The following is a 22,113-nucleotide window of genomic DNA, read 5'->3' on the forward strand; positions in this document are numbered from 1 at the left end:
AGTTGCTTCAGTGTAATCCAATTGTCGACCCGCATCTGGGTGACCCTTGAACTCAATTTGACCTCTGGTGACCTTTACGTGTTTTAGGGATTTTTACAGTTTTGATGCTATTTTCAGATGTCAAAGGTACCTTCTGATCATAAATGTCAATAGGTTGACCCCGTGTGACCTTTATGTGCGAAGTTATATGGGGTCAAAGTTTTTCGGTTGGAGTTGGTTTCTTGTTATCATAACCACAGTGGAACCACAGTGCCCTTGGGTTCTTGTTATCATAAAATTGTTTTCCATCCCATCTGTGGCATTATTCCATTAAAACTACGACTTTATATATCACAAATCGTTCGATGTTTTGCTTCGAATTAGGCTTAACACATCAGATTGAAGTACAAATTGTCTAATTAACCGGAATAAAACATAGCAACATAAGAAAATAGTGATAATAAAAATAAATTACAGAATACGAATAATATTCAATGCTAAATTATATTTTCGATAAGCTAAGGGTTGGATATTTTAATTAAAAAATGAAATATTCTTTTTTAGTTTTATAAAAGCAGCATTTTGCGTCCTTTTTCTATGGTTTTTCTCAACCTCACGGATTACACGATGCCATAACGACATACATAACTAGCTTATCTATTCAAATCTTACTTCAAAAGGTGGCATAAATGTCGAAAATATACAACCTTCAAGTTTGCTTTCTCGAAGATATTTTCCGTTGGGATCCAAATAAACCTCGCCCATAATATGAATATTTAAAAGCTACGAACGTCATCGGTCAATACGTAATACAACACCATGCTTGATTTGTGTAGATTGTCTATGGCAGTTGTCACCCAAGCCAAAAAGGTGTGAGCTTATATTTGTTCTTAACGTGTAGCATATCATGCATTTATATGCCAGGGTGTTATAACACACTAACACGTGTTATGTTTTGGGAGCATGCGAGAGCTAGATATGTTAAAGATACAATACAGTAAATCGTAGTGGTATTATATTTTTATTTATTTATTTATTTATTTATTTTGATTTTTGATTTTTTTTATATAATATAAAATATTTTTATATTTTATATATTTTATATTTTTATATTATTACATTTTTTTTTAACACTGGCCGCAATAAAATGTGCCTCTAGCATAACACGTGTTATCATGTTATAAGACGAATGCATGTAAATGCGTAATATATTCAAGTCGAAAACACTATTATAAGCAACTGTACAATTCGGTTCGGGTGCAGTTGTACCATGGAGGTAAAACAGACTGTTTTACGTCCATAGTTGTACCAGGGAGCTGTTAGAGTTCAGCTCGCTGGTTGTACCAAGTTACCAACTCGACGTTTTGAATCTATTTTCAGCAACGGCTCATAACTAAACCTGCATCTCTGATTGGTTGAATTCAAACTAGTGGGTTGAGGGAACTATGCGATTAATGTAATTTGTCGGTGGACACTTTTCTCATTATCTGCAAATATCCTTAATTACTCGCCAATTAATGCTTTTGGTAGGGAAAATCATCTTAGTTTTGTGATTGATGATATATGTAAAAAACTCGATGGACTTGTCAAAAAAGTTGAAAACGGCGACAAAAAGCAAAATGCTGCTTTAAGAAAATGTATTAATTTGGAGTGATTTTCTTATGCTTTATAACTGGGGATTTGTAACCTTAACGTTAAGTTTTTTTTTTATTTCTTTTAAGCTCATCGATAATGGATAATGTCTCCAAATCTATCTCAGACAAGCGGAGACCCTGTTCCAATAGCCAATGGTCGACGAGTAGCGGTACCCGTTTGGTCCCCCGTTGTGAATACGGGCAAAGTCTTCGCAAGTAGGAGTGTGCCGAAGCCTAGAGTATGTTGCGTAGCGGGTCATGTATGCTTGTACTGTCCTCTCAGCGCACGCCTTATTCGTGGTACAAGATACCCAGCCTGGAGAAGTTCACAAAAGCAAAATATTTCTTAGGCTATGTTGACACTTTAGTAAATGTGTAAAAGCGAGTTTTGTTTAATTCTCAAATTCCTATAACAGATTAAACTTTGTAAGTTTGGATAATCCCTTTTTGTATCACCAGTTGGGCCAATGTCGGTCCTCCAGGACAATTATGTCACCTTGTCCCCTTTTATGCACTCTTCATTTTCCTTAAACTACGGTATATAATGTAATAATAAGAAAACAATATTATTTATCCTATTTTGACTCGTGCCCGGTGCTTTGTCTCCTATACCCCTCTTCCTCCCCTTTTCGCTTCTCATCGGGCCTATACTCTACTCACCTGAACCCAAGTTGCTACTCCTCGTCAGAGCATCAGTGTAGTAGGGCTGTTTGATTTGGAAAGGACCACAAGAGTAGGAACCACGATCCACATTGCATCCAATGTTTGAGTTGCAATTACTTTCAACCGCACAGATGCAGGCCATGCAATCGCTCGGTACTGGACCTGTGTCACAATGTGAGACAGTATTTTGTTAAGTAACTGATATAGGGCCCGTGTGCATGGTGCGATAGGTGAAACCGCCTAACAAACATGACTAACATTAAAAAATATATATGCAATTATATATTACCCTTAACTATATATATCAGGGGTCTTTTGGTCAATGAAACGGCGTCATACGACGTTGAATGAAAATACGTTGTGGCTAAAACATTTAGGTAGTTGAATGAAGTTACGTTCTTGATAATTGTTGTGAACTGCAATATCGAAAACATTTCAAGCCTATAGTTAACAGAACTAGGATTAGTTCAGGTGTCGTACATGTTTATCTTATATGAAAGAAGACAATGAAAGAAACACAATGATGAAAAAACGGTTGAAATATCTTATTCCGCTATGGGAATATTCAAGTTTAAATTTCTATCTGATTGTGTAGAAACTGCTGAAATCAGACTAGTTGTGATCAGGGACGTCTCTAGAGGGGGGTGTTGTGTTGGGGGGTGTCTCACCCCCCCCCAATCTTTGTAAAAATGACGATAGTTGGAAAATTTAAGTGCGACAGTCGGAATTTCCGACTGTCGGAATTTCCGACTGTCGCCAGCTTCAATTCGGAATTTCCGACTGTCGCACTCTAATTTTTCTGACTGTCGCACTCTGATTTTCATATGTTCTTGTACTTTGTGAGTGACATAAAATTTTCGATCAAAATTGACCTTTAATCAGTCATATTTACCGCGTTTTCCTCGTCACATTGAGAAATTGTATCTCTCGAATCTTATACTCCACCATACAAAACTTCGTATGATTTTGAATACTCTAAAAAAAATATAAAGGGTTGGCCAGCCTCAATTCGGATAATTTATGTATTAATTTTGCTATTGGGTGGGTCGACCCTGTTCGCTAGCTTCAAGTAAGTTCAGGATATACCAGGGATGTAGCCAGGGAAGCGACTGCTCCCCCCTTTGAGTGTCGATAAAATGTTTAAAAACTGTTGTTTTTTTTAGCATGGTATTTTGTCAGTGCTTTTTTGATCTTGGATACTCGTCAGCTCCGTTAACTCGATTAAAATCGTAATAACATTCAGGCCTACTGATTCAACTACTAACTTAGTTTGGCAGATGCAACTAGCGAAATTTAGCCTATAGCCTATTTAAAACCTACAGTTGGCCATTGCGTAATAAAATATATATTGCCTACCTAACCTCACTCGATTGAATGTCACGAACCGTATGCACAACGACGACGACAACGTGCGTTCTCATCCTTTTGGTTCCTTGCTTTAGCAAAAGGAACCTATGTAGTCAGGTTGGCGTGTGTGTGTGTGTATGTATGTGTGCGTTTGTTTTGCTATCTGACCGAGGACTTGAACAAAAGAATTTCAGGTCCTCGGTTGTGATTTCTAAAGAATCACCACGTCCTCGGAAGAATTCTATTGTATGGGGTATTGTTAATGTTACGGTACGTGGATTTGAACATTGGAAAATACAATAGGGTCCTCGGTCTGAATGTAATGCAAACATGTGTGTGTGCGTTTGTTTTGCTATCTGACCGAGGACTTGAACAAAAGAATTTCAGGTCATCGGTTGTGATTTCTAAAGAATCACCACGTCCTCGGAAGAATTCTATTGTATGGGGTATTGTTAAAGTTAGGGTACGTGGATTTGAACAATGGAAAATACAATGGGGTCCTCGGTCTGAATGAAACTCAAACATGTGTGTGTGTGCGTCTGTGACACTTGCTTGGGTACGCTTTATCTCAATAAGCGAATGTTGGATTGAGGCCAAACTTGGACTATAGATCCGCCATATGGAGAAGGTGTGCCCTATTGTTTTTGGTGCCCACAAAGGTCACCAAAGGTCAGTTATGGTCCAAAAACGGAAAATATTAAAACTGCAATAACTCCCAGTGCCAATGTGCCACAAGGTTGGTATTTTGGGAAAAGTTGTGAACTGATTAGAGGAACATTTTCAAATTTAATGGTCATGTGATCCGAGGTCACCAAATGTCAATTAATGATAAAAAACTAGTATTTTTGCGATAACTTGAGAACAAATATCCGTTAGGGTTGGGAGTTGCTTCAATGTAATCCAATTGTCGACCCGCATCGGGGTGACCCTTGACCTCTGGTGACCTTTTCGTGTTTTGTAGATTTTTACAGTTTTGATGCTATTTTCAGATGTCAAAGGTACATTCTGATCATAAATGTCAATAGGTTGACCCTGTGTGACCTTTATATGCGAAGTTATATGGGGTCAAAGTTTTTCGGTCGGAGTTAGGATGGTTGAACAGACTTGTCGTTTTGTTTTTTTGGAATCAGGATATTAAACTACATCTGAAACCAAGGTCAAAAGGTCAAAGGTCACATTAGACAAAATGTGCTTATTTTGGGAGGAAACGAGCAAAAAAGAAATTGTTTAGTTTTGATGCTAGATTTGGATATCAAAGGTACCTTCCGATCAAAAATGTCAATTGGTTGACACCCGTGTGACCTTCGTGTGCGAAGTTATACGAGGTCAAAGTTAATTTTCAGACATTTAATGCAACAACTCCCAGTTCCAAGGTGTGACATGGTTGATATTTTTGGACAAGTTGCAAATGGTATAGGGGAATATTTTCAAACTTAACGGTCATGTGATCCGAGGTCACCAAAGGTCAATTAAATGTTAAAAAACTAGTATTTTGGGGGTAGAAAATGGGCAAAGAAAAAATGTTTGAATTTGTATAGTTTGATGCTCTAATTTAGGTCTCATCAATCAAAAATGTCAATAAGTTGACCCAAGGTGACCTTTGTATGTTAAGTTATATGAGGTCAAAGTTAATTTTCAGACATTCAGTGTAATAACTCCCAGTGCCAAGGTGTTACACAGTTGATATTTTGAGACAAGTTGCAAATGGTATAGGGGAATATTTTCAAACTTAACGGTCATGTGATCCGAGGTCACCAAAGGTCAATTAATGATAAAAAACTAGTATTTTTGCGATAACTTGAGAACAAATTGCCCGTTAGGGTTGGGAGTTGCTTCAATGTAATCCAATTGTCGACCCACATCTGGGTGACCCTTGACCTCAATTTGACCTCTGGTGACCTTTTCGTGTTTTGTAGATTTTTACAGTTTCAATGCTATTTTCAGATGTTAAAGGTACCTTCTGATCATAAATGTCAATGGGTTGACCCCCGTTTGCCCTTCATGTGCGAAGTTATGTGAGGTCAAAGTTAATTTTCAGACATTTAATGCAATAACTCCCAGTGCCAAGGTGTGACAAGGTTGATTTTTTTGGACAAGTTGCAAATGGTATAGGGAAATATTTCAAACTTAACAGTCATGTGATCCAACGTCACCAAAGGTCAGCTAATGTTAAAAAAGTAGTATTTTAGGGGGAGAAAATGGGCAAAGAAAAAATGTGTGAATTTTTACAGTCATGCTCTATTTAGGTCTCACCGATCAAAAATGTCAATTGGTTGACCTCCGGGTGACCTTTGTATGTGAAGTTATGTATACAAGTTCAAAGTTAAATTTTTTGACATTTAATGCAATTAAATCTCAATGCCAAGGTGTGACATGGTTAATATTTTGGGACAAGTTGTGAATGGGGTGGTGGAACATTTTGAAACTTTAAGGTCATGTCATCTGAGGTCACCAATGTTATCATATCTGTTGACACGCTTGTAGGTCTCTTATATTTCTTACATTTTCAACGCCATATTTAGATCTCAAAAGTGCCTTTTGATCAAATATCCGATCACATTTTGTGATCACAAAATCGTTGGCTATAGTGTTGGTTACTTTATGGGAACATGTAGGACCACAATTACTTGGACTATTTGAGCCCAATCTTGCTTGATAATATTATGTGTATTGTCATATACCCCAAGAAAGGAACCCCAGTGCCCTTGGGCTCTTGTTATGATTCTTCCTAGATTGTTGCACGAACAGCCTGTTATGAAGCTAAGTTAGCAATCGTATGTGATATGCACTTCCTATAAATAATTATTACACTGCTAATACACGGCGATAACGATATTTTTTTAGGCCACTGCAAATCTGGCTGTCTTACAAAATATGCAAGTTTATATTGTCCATCAGTTAAGTTCGTCAAATGTATTAAAGTCCAGACATTGGACAATAAACAAGAATCATCCTTCTGGAAAAATTGTAAAAGAGCACTATGTTTGTCTTTCTGATATATTATGTAAAAGAACATGTAAAAGAATTCAAACAGGAAACAAAATCTGCTGATAATATGATATCATATGTTAATGATGAAAATTGCAACAAGTTGCACCAGATCGCATCTAAGAACCTTCAATTGTTCAAAAATATCTCAAGACCCCCTATCCCTTAGACCCCTCCCCCATTTCAATCGCAAAAAGTGCTCCCCTTCCAAATTCCTGGCTACGTCGTTGGGATATACATTGTCTCTATGGTATACAATTAAAACACTCAATGCTAAGCTACGGAAGTTTAAAAGTGCCATCAACATAAGCAAAATCTTTGCCCCATAAGGTACAAATGTATCGAAAAAAGTTCTGAACGAAAGTGCAGTCGCGAAAGATGAGGTGTCTGACTGACACTGACCGTATCGTTGACGATTAGTGCGGGGGGGGAGGGTACAAGGCAGCAGTCGGAATGTTCTGGCTCCAAGACCCATCCAGTTGGATTTTCAGCCACTACACCCCCCCCCCCCAATCATCAGGCCTTAGCTACGTCCCTGGCTGTGATGTCACATCCTCACATTTCTGAAAAGTCTGTTATTTTATTAACATGTTTTGTGAGATTTTATGACTTACAACCAAAAGATATGTCATGTGGATCTCATATTTGTCAAGGGAAGTATCAGAGATTTAACATCTGAAGAATTTTTGATTATATTTTTTTAGGTTTGTGAAAAAATGTTATTAATTTTTATTGAAATATATTCACACATGTTAAGATGTGTGATGTCACATCCTTACAGTTAGTCTTTCTACATCAGTCATTTTCAAAGAAATGTTTATATCTTCAAAGCGTGATATCTCCTAAACAGAGCATGCTATCATGGTAGTTTATTCAATGCTCTGTTTGCCCTTTTTAGCTCTTTCATACAACTTAGATAGACATGTCAGACACCTGAACCAATCCTTTAACAGTTAACTGTATATATTATTAACTGTATATATTATTCATTACAAGATGTACGTTAATTAAGAAAATAAACGTAAAAATTCTAGAAAGCACAATATCTCTTTAAATTTTGCTTTCTGTTCAAGAATATAAATTGTAAATATTTGTTAACATTTTAAAACATTTCATGCTGTGTATAAACGGCATGGAAATCAGTAACTATGGATTTTCAATTTAGAGATGAAGGTTTACGCGGTTGAAGCCATTTCTCTTTAGTTAATTATGACTGCTCAAATGTTATCTTTTTCAAGAAGTGTATTGTAATTAATTTCATGTAACTGTCTTGAGCGCCTTTGAACAACTTTTGTTGATTTTGGCGCTATATAAATATTTTCTGATTGATTGATTGACTCAAAAACGGTTACATCTCTATGTTACGACCCGGTTCCGACGTTTCTATGTTCCGACGAAAAGAAATATTTCGGGGAAAAAAAATTGTTTCCAAGACACCGTTTGTACCAAGAAAACAAGTTTTCTTACCCCAATATTTTTGTGACCAAATTTTTAGTGACCCCAAATTTTAGGAAAAATTTCGGGTCACAAGCAATTCTCGGTCACCAGCACTGTTTGGGTCATAACCAACTTTTGGTCTCATTTCTTTTTCTGTGAAAAAAATTTTGGTCCGAAAATATGTTGGTTCAAAAAGTGTTGAGTTCCTAAAAAAAAATCTTGGTACAAACAAATTTAGGGGGAAAAAATTGCTCCGAATTGTTTCTTTTTGTAGGAACATAGGGATGTCACCCTCAACAACGACTAACTTATAAAGATACTATATTCACAAATACTTAAAGCAGCATTTTGCGTCCTTTTCTATGATTTTTCTCAACCTCACTGACTCCACGATGTCATAACGACATACATAACTAGATTATCTATTTAAATCTTACTTCAAATGGTGGCATAACAGTCTAACAATTTACAACTCTCAAGTTTGTTTTTCTCCAAGATATTTTCCGTTGGGATCCCAATAAATCTCGCCCATAATATGAATATTTAAACACTACGAACGTCATTGACCAATACGTAATATTATTTAAATTATTATTTAAACATTTCTAAAGCGCACATACATAAGCTATGGCGCTGTACAAACTTAAAAGAGTAAAGGTAAAAAACTTAAAGAAACTTAAGAAACCAAGTTAATCATAAGAAAGAGGTAAAAATCTTAAAAACAGATAACCCTAAAAGACTAAACAAAACCAATAACGATGGAGAATAAGAAGTCAGCATATACCATGCCACAAAATCAGAAAATAGGATAAAACAATAGTAAGAGATATATACAAAAAGAATGAGATAATAAGTAAAACTAGATTAATTATATACACGTTTGAAAATGAAAGTCTTAAGACTGGATTTAAATGAACTTACAGTACTAGAATTGCGAATAGAAAATGGGAGTGCATTCCACAATTTGGGGGCACAGACACAAAAAGATCGGTCACCAAGGGACTTGCAGCGAGTACGGGGGGTAGTTAAAATCAAACTGTCATGAGATCGTATGGAGTAGCTCACTGATCGTGGTTTAAGAAGGTCCTTCAGATAAGATGGTGCAGATCCGTGAAGCGCCTTATAAGTGAGTAATAAAATTTTAAAATCGATACGATCCTTTATCGGAAGCCAGTGGAGAAGTTTAAAAGCAGAAGATATACTGTCATATTTGTTCAAATTTAGGATGATACGAGCAGCCATATTTTGTACACGCTGTAACTTATTAAGGGAAGAAGTGGGAAGACCATAAAACAAAGAGTTACAATAATCAAAGTGAGATGTGACAAGTGCCTGAACTAAAGTGCGAGTAGAATCAGTTGAAAGATGCTTACGTAATTTTCTAATATTATACAGGTTAAAACTAGCGATTTTACAACACCATGCTTGATTTGTGTACAGTCTATATGGCAGTTGTACCAGGGAGTTCCATATAACTCCCTGGTTGTACCAACGCAAAGTTTTGAATCTATTTTTAGCAACGGCTCATAACTAAACCTGCATCTCTGATTGGTTGAATTCAAACTAGTGGGTTTTGGGAAACTATATGGGAATAAGTTTAAATGTGGAATTTGTCGGTGGACACTTTTCTCATTATTTGCAAATATCCTTAATAAATCGCCAATTAACGTTGACAATTAACATATTTATGGTGTCAAACTTGCCTTATTAAGTAAAATGTAGGGACTTGTCTTACCTGCTTCCACAACAGCGATCACCACAATCAAAGTCAAGAGAACCTTCATTGTGAAAACCTGCATATTGAGAAAGTGAACAGAAAGGAGTTGATCAGTATCCTTCAAAGGCTAAAAATGTTGTGAGAAAACAAAGTGAAAGTGTCTCTATAAAAATCTATTTCATGAGAGCTTCATGTAACTTTTTCAAGGTTATGACCGGCGCATATGTGACGCATATGCTGATATTTAAGTATAAATAGTTTTTTTCTCTCGGAATCTCATGTGACTTTAGTGTCTGCAACTGCCAAATTTTAGTGAACCCCAAATGGAAGTTCAACAGAAGTTCATTTGGGGTTCACTAAAATTTGGCAGTTGCAGACACTAAAGTCACATGCGATTCCAAGAGAAATAACTGTATATATATATATATATATATATATATATATATATATATATACATCGAGTTGGCTAGCACCATGGGTGATATAAAGGTCATAACAGTACATTATTACTTCCATTGTATTATCTGATGAACCGGGGTGTCCGTTATCCAATTTCTCGAAATTTCGTGATTGTTTTCTGTTTCTAGGTTTCGGTTCTCGCAGGGGAATACCCATTTCTAATCGAATTCCTTTTTATTTGAAGAGTCTTTCGAGTTCATTTTATGCCAAGAGGAAATAGTTAATGTATTGATAGGTGTCTGTAAAGCCGTTTAACGATTATGTTTACGGAAACGCAGGAATTACTACTACAAGGAGTAGTAAAGAAGTTTAGCCCCTGATCGACTTCCCGAGAGGTCGATCAGGGTTTAATAGATTTGTTTGCGAAGAATAGACAGCGTTGTTTTTTTTTGGGGGGGCGGGGTGGGGAGTTGTCTTTGTTGAGCCAGGGAATGGTTGATAAGTGGTACCATGGAGGTGAAAAACAGAGCCAGTCAGGGAGAGATTTCTATTGAATGAAAGGAATGAGAAAACAGATAGGTTTCGTTTAGTCGGAAAGTGTGTAGTTACGACTTGGTATCTCAGGAGGAGATCTTTAATTTATGGGTCTTCTTCGAGGTTGCTTTTGCATGTATAGGTTACTGTGACATTCTTCTAGAAGTTTAACCAGAATGCAAAATGCATTGAGGTTTCGATGACTTCAGTGCACTAGACTTCTGCTTGTTAGTATAACCAGAACTAGCTGTTACAATAACACTATGGCATGCTAACACAGGCCAGTCTACTCTACGTGGTTAAACACACCTCCATCAAAAGCAATAGGGTTCTTGTACTCAATGTTATGAATCCACGCACCAAGTATTACAAAACAAAACCAAATCTCTAATAACTTCGCACATTAGGGTTGCAGAGAAGTCCACTTATGGACAAGTTAGATTGGAATATGCCCAAGAAACTTCAAAGAATCAACTTGAAAGAAGCTAATACAGGTCACTGGAGGTCAACCTGAGGTCAAAGGTCACCCAAAATGCAGTTCGACTATTGTATTACAATAGCGTAACTCTCAACCCTGTCAGTGGTAGTTTCACAAGTTATCAGGAAAAAACAAATTTTGACCCATAAATGACCTTTGGTGACCTTGGATCGCATCACGGTTATTTTTGAAAATGTGTCCCTACTCCATTCACAACTCGTCCTAATATACCAGCCATGTCAGACTTCGTGACTAGAAGTTGTTGCAAAAATTAGTATAAGCGGGCAGTTGTTTGCACATAATCAACCTTGAATGACCTTGGATGACCTGATGGTTTTTATCAAAAATGTTCCTCTTGATGAGGTGCACTCTATCCTAAAATTTGTTTGGCCTACAATGTACACACATAATGTTATGGCTAGAAATGTGTCAAAACCAACCTTTGGCCCCTCATAACTTGAGAACTGGGTGTCCGATTGATGCGGGAGTTAGTTTCCTATATTCAGCACAAAAAGCTCTATCATATGTCACCAAATTTTTAAACTTATCTTTGTTCTGTTTTGTTTTGCCCAGTATCTCCTAAAATGAGCATATTTTTTAAGATTTGACCTTTGACCTTTTGACCTCGCGGTCAGATGTAGTTTGACACGCCGATTCCAAAAAGCAACATGACAAGTCTGTGCGACCATCCTAACTGTACTTATTAAAAAACAAAAACATTGACCTCTGATAACTTCGCACACGAAGGTCGCACAGGGGTCAACTATGGACCATTTTGATCGGAAGGTACCTTTGAGATCCGATTATGGCCACGAAAATTCAAATAACCCAAAAAACTGCTAGAGGTCACCGGAGGTCAACCTGAGGTCAAAGGTCACCTAGATGCGGGTCGACTCCCTGATTACAATAGCGTTACTCCCAACCTTCACGGACATTTGGTTCTCAAGTTATTGCAAAAGTACTAGTTTTTTACCCCTGATTGACCTTTGTTGACCTTGGATCACATGACCGTTATGTTTTGATATGATCCCTTACCCCATTCACAACTGGTCCCAAAATATCAACCATGTCGGATCCTGTCAATGGGAGTTATTGCTTGTTTTAATATTTTGGTTTTTGGCCTCTAACTGACCTTTGGTGACCTTCACAGGCACCACAAAAATAGGGCACATCTACTCAATGTGGTACTCATATCCACCAAATATTAGATTGGTCCAAGCTTCCCTACTTGAGATACCGTGTTTACAAGCCAGGCGTCACACACACACACACACACATACACGCATACATACATACATACACACACTCTCCGCCTGCATGAATGCATAGGTTACGATTTCATCGAAACCAAAAATAGGACTTGTGTTGCCCGCATGAAGAATATGCGAGGTTCCGATATACGAAGGGATTTTAAGTGCAAAGCGATAGGCTGTTGTATGGATTCTGTTTAAAGAGGTTATGAAATGAAAAATTGTCATGTCTTGGAATGGTTTATCTACATTACTACAACACCACCCATGCACAACTTTCCGTAAATACGGCTTCAAACGCCAGAAATTCGCTGTCAAAGTATTCCCTAGAGACCTCTCGAGCTGCCACTCGTAAAAAAAAAAGCTGCCACCGCAGTTCATCTGACGTCATCAAAGGAACCATTTCAGCCAAAGCCGACTCCCCGCTCCCAGCAAAAAATGTACCCTAATTTTACCGCGGTAAACTATGGTAAATGTGTGGTAAATGAGGTAAATGTGTGGTAAAATTGTGGTAAAATAAACTGCGGTACATTTACCGCAGTTTTACCATGGTATTACCGCGGTAAAAGTATGGTAAAAGTGCGGTACATTTACTGCGGTAAATTTACTGCGGTAAAAGTAGGGTAAAAGTGCGGTACATTTACTGCGGTAAATTTACCACAGTTTTACCATGGTATTACCGCGGTAAAAGTGTGGTACATTTACTACGGTAAATTTACCACAGTTTTACCATGGTATTACCGCGTTAAAAGTGCGGTGCATTTACTACGGTAAATTTACCACAGTTTTACCATGGTATTACCGCGGTGAAAGTAGGGTAAAAGTGTGGTACATTTATACCACAGTTAATTACCATGGTATTACCGCGGTAAAAGTATGGTAAAAGTGTGGTACATTTACTACGGTAAATTTACCGCAGTTTTACCATGGTAGTATACCGCGGTAAAAGTAGGGTAAAAGTGTGGTACATTTACTACAGTAAATTTACCATAGCTTTACCATGATATTACTGGAGTAATTAAGTAGGGTAAATTTATATAGTACATAAACTACATAGGTGAAATTCCTACAATTGTGCCATGATTAACCACTGTAAAATTAGGGTAAAACTATACAGTGCAATTATACTATGGTAAATTTACCATAATTGTACCATGATTTTACCACAGTAGAACATATATGGGTCACACTATGAAACATGATGGTACATTTACAGCAATTTTTGCATGATTTTGTCCCATATTTTTGCAATACTGATAAGACAAACCTTTTGCCAGCTTATGTTCTACTCATATCTTAATGTTGGCAATATAAATTACCTGTGGATATGAGTTGAATTAAGAAGAGATACCAACTGCTATTCTTATATGTTATAGTATCCATCTCTTTTCCTAAAAAAAAAACAGTAGATATATACATAGAGAATTCCTTCATGTAATCCCTGATAAATTTGAGAGGAGACAACATTTAATTCTTTTTTCATCATGAGGGAGAACCTAAAAGCCTTTAAAATGAAAAAAAAAACAACTATATAAACTAGCACACATAAGGCATAGCTTCTGTGCCTCAACACTGAACACACAAAAATTGACCAATCAGTGTCCTCAGATTTGGGTATTCTCTGTCAGGTCCATTAAATGACATGACAAGTCTATGTATTTCTTCATATCAACCTGAGCGGTGAGGTGGCAGAACGGGAGAGTACACGTCTGCAGTACCTGAGGTCCCTGGTTCAAACCTCGGTGTCGACACTGACACCAATTTTCACCCCGCTCCTTTCTCGTGGTAGGAAAGTGGCTACACGTGGAAAGCGGTACTCACGTCCTTCGGAGGGGACGTTAAATTGCGGTCCCGGGAGCAGGACTACACACCCCTGCCTCGTTACTTCAGGGCACTATTCGAAAAGAGAAGGCGAGATTCGCCGGTGTCCTTCCACGCACAAAAACTTGGAACCTCAATAATTTCCGACTAAGGATTTCCTTAGTCTGCTGAAGCACCTTCGGGTGGAAGCGTAATACGAGGTGTATCATATCATATCATTCATATCAACCAACCCAACCCCCAAACTCCAGGTGTACTTATACACTAAGTACAACTCCAATACTCCCACTAAGTAGCAACCACTTCCGACCCAAACAATAGAAACCGCTCTGTCTTCTAATTCCCATTTAAATAGAAATTCCTCCCCCTTTAGTGATCCATTCCTAATTGGCTCCTCAGCTCCGACCTCCTGTGTACTTATGGCTTCTTAACAATGTTAATCGAACAATACTTCACTTCTCAGCATCTCCCTGTTTGAATAATAGACAACTTTCCCTAGAAAGAAAAAAAAAAAAAAAAAAGTGTCTATTCTACAAAACTTAAATATTACCCCTCGTAGGACCTCTTGCGAGGTCGAACAGGGGTAAATTCCTTTATTGTATTGTATATCAACCAAGTTTTTGAAGACAATTGGAGATCAAAAGTCCAATCTGGACTACTAGTTACCAGATAGTCAGGAATCATACCAGCTAGGGATATTGAAATTCAACAAAGCTTTCTCATGTGTGAAACCTCCATGGATTTTATGAATTAAATGTCATGGCATGTCAGGCATACACCCATTACAATAAGGGTAAAGGCATATAGCCAAATTATGATACAATACACTGATGGGTGAAATTCAAAGAAATTTATGGTGTACATGCTGATTGAAATTAGGACAAAATTATGCTCAATGTGAGGTAAAACTGTCCTACAATTAGTGTAAAATCCTGGTAAACTGAGGTAAAACTAAGGTAAAAGCGTAGTAAATCTACGGTGAAACCATGGTAAAATTGGGGTAAAAGAACGGTAAAGCGTGGTAAAAGTATGGTAAATTGAGGTAAAACTAAGGAAAAAGCGTGGTAAATATACTGTAAAATTGGGGTAAAATAACGGTAAAACTGGTAAATTTAGGGTAAAAGTGTGGTAAATCTACGGTAAAACCATGGTAACCTTGGGGTAAAACCATGGTACACTGTGGTAAAAGTATGGTAAATTGATGTAAAACTATGGAAGAGCGTGGTAAATATGCGGTAAAATTGGGGTAAAAGAACGGTAAAACTGTGGTATATTCGGGGTAAAAGCGTGGTAAAAGTGTAGTAAAAGTGCGGTGAAAGTATGGTAACAGCGTGGTAAATTGCGGTAAAAGTGAAGTAAAACTATGGTTAATTTGTAGTAATTTACTGGGGTAAACCGCGGTTTACCGCGTCCATAGGGCCAAAACACCGCGGTAATGTACAACAAATTTACCGCGGTTTACCGTGGTAAAATTGTGGTATGTTACCGCGGTAAATTTGAGGTAAATTTTTTCCTGGGCTGTTTACCGATACGGCGTTACACAGTTTACTACATGTAACCACAACACTCTTCTCATCAATTGAAAATGTCTTCTCCCGAATCTTCCGATTCCGAGGAAATAGGACTTCACCTCTCAGGCCTTTCGTAAGCTTTGACGAAAATTATTTTCTTGAGGAAGAAGAGGAGGAAATAGTTTTCGAGGGTGATGAAGATAATATCGGTGTTTTCCCTATCTTTTGAGCCCCGTGCAGAAGAATTGTAAAACGATCCTGATGGCCGAGACGCGTCGCTGCCGATCGAAGTCCCCGAGCAGAACGGTTGGACGACCCTGAACCGAAACTGGTCGGTTGAGCATAAACAAAACCACCGTTATCAAGACCATCATATGATTTAAATTATTTCGAATGTCGGTAATCCTGCTACTGAACTTTGTAGCGAAGCTTCTAGAATTTTGTGTCTTACAGTGCAAGGAAAATATGACATTCTGTACAGTGCAACCCTATAGTACTATAGAGTAGTGGTAACATGGGGTCTAGACCTAACTTAAAGACGTTGTATAACAGGCTAGCCCGTGTAATTGTATCATCCAACTGTTACGTAAAATCACAACACAACGCCAGTTTTACCACAAAAGAAACTTTCAGATCTAGTACTGATTGTTCTAAAACCGACTGGCTTTAAGTTTTGTGCAAAATATTAGGTAACCAAAAAAATCGTCATTTGCTGTATGAAGGAGGGCTAGGCTATGGTCATAACAAGTAATTTGGCAACAGTATAGTCAGGGAGTTGTTATGGAACAACTCCCTGGTATAGGCCTACAGGTACTCGTTACGTTGTGTATGTGTAGTGTTTTGAGCGAGTCGTGTTCAAATTCTTCAATTTATGTCATCTTTTGGAAAAGCTTGCAGTAGAAATCCGTCTTTACTTGTGGTGGAGCAACCTAATACCACATATCAGCTCGGCATATTTAACAGTTACGAGATAAATTTTCGTAAAAACAAAACACCAAATCTCAATTACTACGGAGCACTGTGTTCTCAGACGTTTAAGAATGTAAACATAGCATCTCGGGAGTGAGCTGCGTTCCTCGACTGACGTCACGCCGCATTACCGTAAAATCAAAAATTTTTAGATAGTTTTTATTACCCTCTAATTTTTGATCGTTTATTCCTCAAGGATGCAAGCTTCGGTTGACACAAATTGGGTATCATTGGAAAGCTACGAGTGTACAGAATAAGATGATAAAGATTTTTTTTCCATTTCATAACCTCTTTAAAACTTGTTTGTTGGAATTCTAGATGGTAAGCAGGGATATGCTCCCGTAGCTGAGGATAGGCTTTATTTTGGTTTTATAGATACAAGGAGTAGCAGGAATTTGAAACTATTTAATAGAGAAGAGTGTCGGCATGGTTGTGAAGTCAAAGCAGCGACTTACTGATTTCTGCTGAATTGAACGGAAGTTTGAGAAAATCGGATTATTTTAATCCGTCTCGGATTATTTTAATCCGATTCCGTCGTAATTGCAAAGGAATTGTTTTGGTTTATATGGAACTGCAAATCGTTTCTGATGTTTAAACCGAATGGTGCCGTGGTCTTTAAGTTAAGTTCCCAGAAATTTTCCTTTCCTAGATTTATCTGTCCAAGAATCGTTTTGGTCAATGGCAATAACACACAAATTCTCAATAGAATGATTTTGGAGATTGAAGTGATTTAATTGCAACAGGTTGGTTGATCTTTTTTTGTTTTGATCGCCGATCTATGTTGTGTCATTCTCATTCTTAGAGTGTTTTTTTTTTAACTCTCCAACGTATTGCAAGTTGCAAATTTTTGGATAGGCAGTTTATTTTATACGGAATTTGGAACGTGCGTTTGGTTTGGTTGCTCTGAAAGGCCCCAGTCGAATCGACAAGTAAGCACGTTTTGCAATTTTGTGTACATGGTGATGATTTGTTGTGGTGGTAACGTTAGTAAGACAGAAAGGGATCGTGTTGACAACATCATCAAAAAAGCTGAAATATTAGTAGGGGGTCTCAGTCTGCTGTTGATTTTGTCTACCAGTGTCTCCTACAGTCCAAGCTCAACTCCGTTTGGACGACTATAGTCACCCATTTCATGTTCAACGATCATGATAGATTAATAAACAGGGGCATTGGTAGACTAAGACTTCCTCAACTTAAGACTAACCGGCACCGCAATTCATTTATCCCTCGTGCAATAAAACTTTACAACAGCAATTTGAGTCGTTAGGTGGTTGCCTAGTCCTTGGATGGGTACGCTCTGTTTTTAACTATTTAACTTGATCTTACCTTTTTCAGCTATAAGCTGTAATATGATTATAGTTTTATATATATTTTTGTATTTCTTATAATGTGCGAGTATCGAAATTTCCGATTTTATGGAGTAATATAGTTTCACTCACTCACTCACTCACTCACTCACTCACTCACTCACTCACTCACTCACTCACTCACTCACTCACTCACTCACTCACTCACTCACACACTCACACACTCACACACTCACTCACTCACTCACTCACTCACTCACTCACTCACTTACTATCCTGTAGTTTCTGTTTTGTTTTCCCCTAATGGGGTGTCATCCTGAAAGGATGCCCGAACTAAAGTATCCCGAAGGTCTTTTAATAGCGATGACAGATAGTTCTGAGAAACTGATTTCAGGCGTTCGGTGCCTTGAAGTAGGTGAACATTCTTCTGACAGATATCAGCCAGTGGTGGGAGACCAGGGTGGAATTCAGTAACCAATTGTTCCCTTTTGGAACTGGTTTTACGAGTTTTGTACGTCAATGTTTCGGTACGGGGTTTGTTTTTAGCCTTTTTTGATGGTATTTTCAATAGTACCCCGAAAGTACTGTCTGTTTAGGAGGTGATGTGACAGTTCTTTATTGCGGGAATCAAAATCGACTTCAGAGGAGCAGATGCGTCGAATGCGCAAAGCTTGACTGTACGCAATATTTCTGGTACAGTGACGTGGATGGCAACTGCTTGGTAAAAGGTTGTGCTTGTTCGTGGGTTTATTGAACAAGTCTGTTTTGAGTGAATCATTTTGTAGGGTCACAGTGGTGTCCAGGAAGTGAACGCCATATCCAGAAAAATCTGCAGTAAATTTGATAGTGTGATGAAACAAGTTTGTGTCATCAATGAAGAGTTTTAGAGTTGCCTCACCATGGGTCCATATCATGATGATATCGTCAATGAAACGTAGCACGTGTGTGGTTTCAAGTTTTGTCGAGATAGAAATTCTTTCTCGAGGTTTCCCATAAAGATGTTTGGTACCCATTGCGGTGCCATGAATTTGGAGGTAGTGTTTGTTGCCAAATACCAGATTATTGCTGGTCAAGATTAGTTGCATCAATTCGGCCAATTCTTCTTCGTGTTGGTTTTGCCATGTTTCGGTTTGAATGCTTCTGTGCAGGCCAAAATGCCCTCTTCGTTAGGGATATTTATGTATAACGAAGACACATCCAAGGTAACTAACAGAGTAATTAGGGGAAGACTTTTTATTTCCCCAATTTTCCGAATGAAATCCGTAGTGTCCTGCACATAGGACGGTAGGGCCGACACAAGAGGTTAGATGAGAAGGTCCACGAATTTGTAAGTTTTTCAGTCGCTGTACCATTAACCGAAATTATGGGCCTCCCGGGATTGCCTTCTTTGTGAATTTTGGGCAGAAAATAAAAGCGACCAGGTTTTGGGTGGTTTTTCAAGGAGGATTTGGCCTAACTTGCGGTCAATGGACTCGTTAGAAACTATCTTTTGGATGACTCTTTTCACGTTTTGTGTGATTTCTTGAGTAGGATCAGAATCCAGGAGTTTGTAGTGTTGAGGGTTGCCGAGCAGTCTGTTGGCTTCCTTTCTATATAATTGTTTGCCCATAGTGACAATTGCAGAACCTTTGTCGGCTGGCCTGATGACAATGTCGTCGCCCTTCCGGAGTTCATTGATAGCCTGTCTCTCGGTTTTGTTGAGATTGTCGCGAAAGTCTGGGAGGGAGGTCTGTGTTTATACATCCTCCTCAATTGCCGAAATAAATTATTCAAAAGGCGCACAAAGGGCCTTGGGCGGATTCCACCAGCTTTTTGGCTTAAAATTGGAATACGAGTCGTTGGTTTGTTGCATGGCAAAAATTTTACGGAGACGTAAGCGTCGATAGAACATATTCAGATCAAGAGAAATTTTCTGAGCGTTAACTTGCCGCGGTTTAGGTAAAAAAATTAGACCTTTGGAGAGTAGGTTTGTTTCTCCTACCGAAATTTGGCACTCAATGGTAACACTGCACTTTTGGTGGTGCTGCATGCGGTCTGTATCTCTTTGCGACGGAATCTGCGAGACCTGTTTTTTTTTGAGGTTTCAAGTTGGGTTTCACCAGAAACTTAAATACCTCTCTTTGGGTGTCATTATCTCTCTTCAATTGTTAAATTGTCTTGAAGCTAGGGTACGTGAGAGGTCCAAGCATATTTTGGAGACGGAGTCAAGATTTCTTACGAACTCGTTTTTGGGGAGTTCTTTTTGCAGTTTTCTGGTTTTTGAATCAATTTGCTGGCTAAGTTCGTGAATGGTTTTGCGACAAATACTTATTTGCACAGCCATTAATTGTATGTATGTATGTATGTATGTATGTATGTATGTATGTATGTATGTATGTATGTATGTATGTATGTATGTATGTATGTATGTATGTATGTGTGTATGTATGTATGTATGTATGCATGTATGCATGTATGCGTGTATGCGTGTATGCATGTATGTATGTATGTATGTACGCGTGTATGTATGTATGTGTGTATGTATGTATGTGTGTGGGTGTATGTATGTGTGTATGTATGTATATATGTATGTATATGTGATCTTCCCGCAAGCAGGAACTCGCGAAAGAAGCCATGGAGGCTTGTAGACTCGCAAGCTGACCGAAGCCAATCTCTCGGCACACATCCATTTAACGTCCATGTCAGGAAGTTGTTATTGAACAACACCCTTGCCAGACGAGACACATTGCTGTCGGCGGGGAATCGAACCGGGTATCTCATGACTGGAAGACGCCGGCGTTAACCACTAGGCTATACACTCCGCTCAAATTGTACTTAAAGCCGACAAAAGAAAGCTGTGTCACGCTATACGGACTAAACAGGTGTTCCATTAACAAACTTTATCTCAAATTGTATGATAATATTGGGTCCTTAGCTTAAGAAAGAAAACTCTGGAGGCAATTTGGTGATCTGTTGGTTTAATGCGCTCAACTTCGACAGCGTAGCGATTAACTGAAGAGAGTAAAAAATGAAGCAAAAGACATAGAAAATAAATTGCTACTAATATCTCCATACACTACCCCTTTAACTCTAGAGGACTTCCAAACTCACTACCCCTTTAACTCTAGAGGACTTCCAAACTCCCAAGAAACTGCATAGACTTAACATAATGTAATGACCGAAACACAGGTTCATGTTGCTATGGTATTTATTCAACAACAATAAGAAATGAAAAACCCTGCAAAGACAAAACAAATGGATCATAAATACAAGATTAAGGTAATTACTTATCATGGATAATTAATGTAAATTAAATGTGCAATGAGAACCAATACATGAGTGACGAGGAGTCATAAACATTGAGTATTGTTCTTACTTAATTGAATATTGTTTCATTATTCTCAGATGTTGGTCATAGCACTAAATGAATCCAACAATCTCAATTACTTCAACAAAAAGAATTAAAACAAATCACTTTAGGAAATAAAAAAGAATATCAGGTGACATGTCATGTGACCAACTTCATGTTAACAATTGGGTTGCTAAGGAGATTATGGAACTCTCAGGTCTGATGTTACATTTTAATACTAATTTACACCTTCACCCATCTCCAGGAAACATGGTTATTACAAAGTTTGATCATCCATCACTGACTATGATAATGACGAAAGGGATAAGTATAAGCTTAATAGTATACAACTTAGCAAACACATAACGGTCGATGTAGTGCACATTGTTACAAAGATATAACGTCAAGGCCAAGGCCCCACAACACACGTGCGTTAGGATAGCACGGTGTGAATGGCGATTTACGGTGACAGGCAAGTTACTTAGGTTACTTAATTGACAGCAATTTCGAAATCAAATACACTCTTCATCACTCTGCAATTAAATCCTATCAAACAATCATGAATTAAAGCTTACCCTGAATATCACACGATCTTGTTAAGCATAAGAATGGCTCCGCAAAATGGAAAGAAGACCATTCACAAAAAGTTGTAATAGTAGTAGTAGTCGTAACAAATGATTCTCACAAAAAGTAGTAAAGTAAAATAGATGGCGCTCGTCGCCTTTTACCAAGTCCATCGGTAAGGGTTACC

The 22,113-nt window shown here is 38.0% G+C and overlaps 4 protein-coding genes and 1 long non-coding RNA gene across 6 annotated transcripts in view; 1 reads left to right on the top strand and 4 right to left on the bottom strand.

The window, feature by feature from the left end:
- The window catches only part of LOC139969586 (transmembrane 7 superfamily member 3-like), a 123,188-nt gene that overhangs the window by 71,861 nt on the left and 29,214 nt on the right, over window positions 1–22,113 (top strand). The window lies entirely within an intron of this gene.
- LOC139970217 (sorting and assembly machinery component 50 homolog A-like) overlaps window positions 1–22,113 on the bottom strand; it is a 122,322-nt gene that overhangs the window by 58,443 nt on the left and 41,766 nt on the right. The window lies entirely within an intron of this gene.
- LOC139970216 (sorting and assembly machinery component 50 homolog) overlaps window positions 1–22,113 on the bottom strand; it is an 83,851-nt gene that overhangs the window by 58,443 nt on the left and 3,295 nt on the right. The gene's annotated exons all lie outside the window — the stretch shown is intronic.
- LOC139969602 (lysozyme-like) lies at window positions 470–22,073 on the bottom strand. 2 transcript variants are annotated; one of them, XM_071974712.1, is made up of 4 exons: window positions 21,938–22,073; window positions 9,784–9,841; window positions 2,274–2,438; window positions 470–1,929 (listed from the first exon to the last, which is right to left on the bottom strand). In XM_071974712.1, the coding sequence occupies exons 2-4, from the start codon at window positions 9,830–9,832 to the stop codon at window positions 1,730–1,732; spliced, it is 414 nt and encodes a 137-aa protein (XP_071830813.1). In that variant the 5' UTR covers window positions 9,833–9,841; window positions 21,938–22,073; the 3' UTR covers window positions 470–1,729. The 2 variants fall into 2 exon arrangements, with proteins under 2 accessions (XP_071830813.1, XP_071830812.1); XM_071974711.1 differs by lacking the exon at window positions 21,938–22,073 and having other exon boundaries at window positions 9,784–10,001.
- Window positions 13,882–21,475, bottom strand: LOC139969574 (uncharacterized). The gene is made up of 2 exons (XR_011793768.1): window positions 14,477–21,475; window positions 13,882–14,099 (listed from the first exon to the last, which is right to left on the bottom strand). It is a non-coding gene; the product is annotated as an uncharacterized lncRNA (long non-coding RNA).

This window comes from Apostichopus japonicus, chromosome 7 (genome assembly GCF_037975245.1).
Source record: "Apostichopus japonicus isolate 1M-3 chromosome 7, ASM3797524v1, whole genome shotgun sequence".
Lineage (NCBI taxonomy): Eukaryota > Metazoa > Echinodermata > Holothuroidea > Aspidochirotida > Stichopodidae > Apostichopus > Apostichopus japonicus.

Coding starts and splice junctions, on each gene's coding strand:
- LOC139969602 (XM_071974711.1), bottom strand. CDS start 9,847: ATGCAGGTTTTCACAATGAAGGTTCTCTTGACTTTGATTGTGGTGATC. Junction 2,439..9,783: donor GATCGCTGTTGTGGAAGCAG/GTAAGACAAGTC, acceptor ATTGTGACACAG/GTCCAGTACCGAGCGATTGC. Junction 1,930..2,273: donor GAGTAGCAACTTGGGTTCAG/GTGAGTAGAGTA, acceptor GAACTTCTCCAG/GCTGGGTATCTTGTACCACG.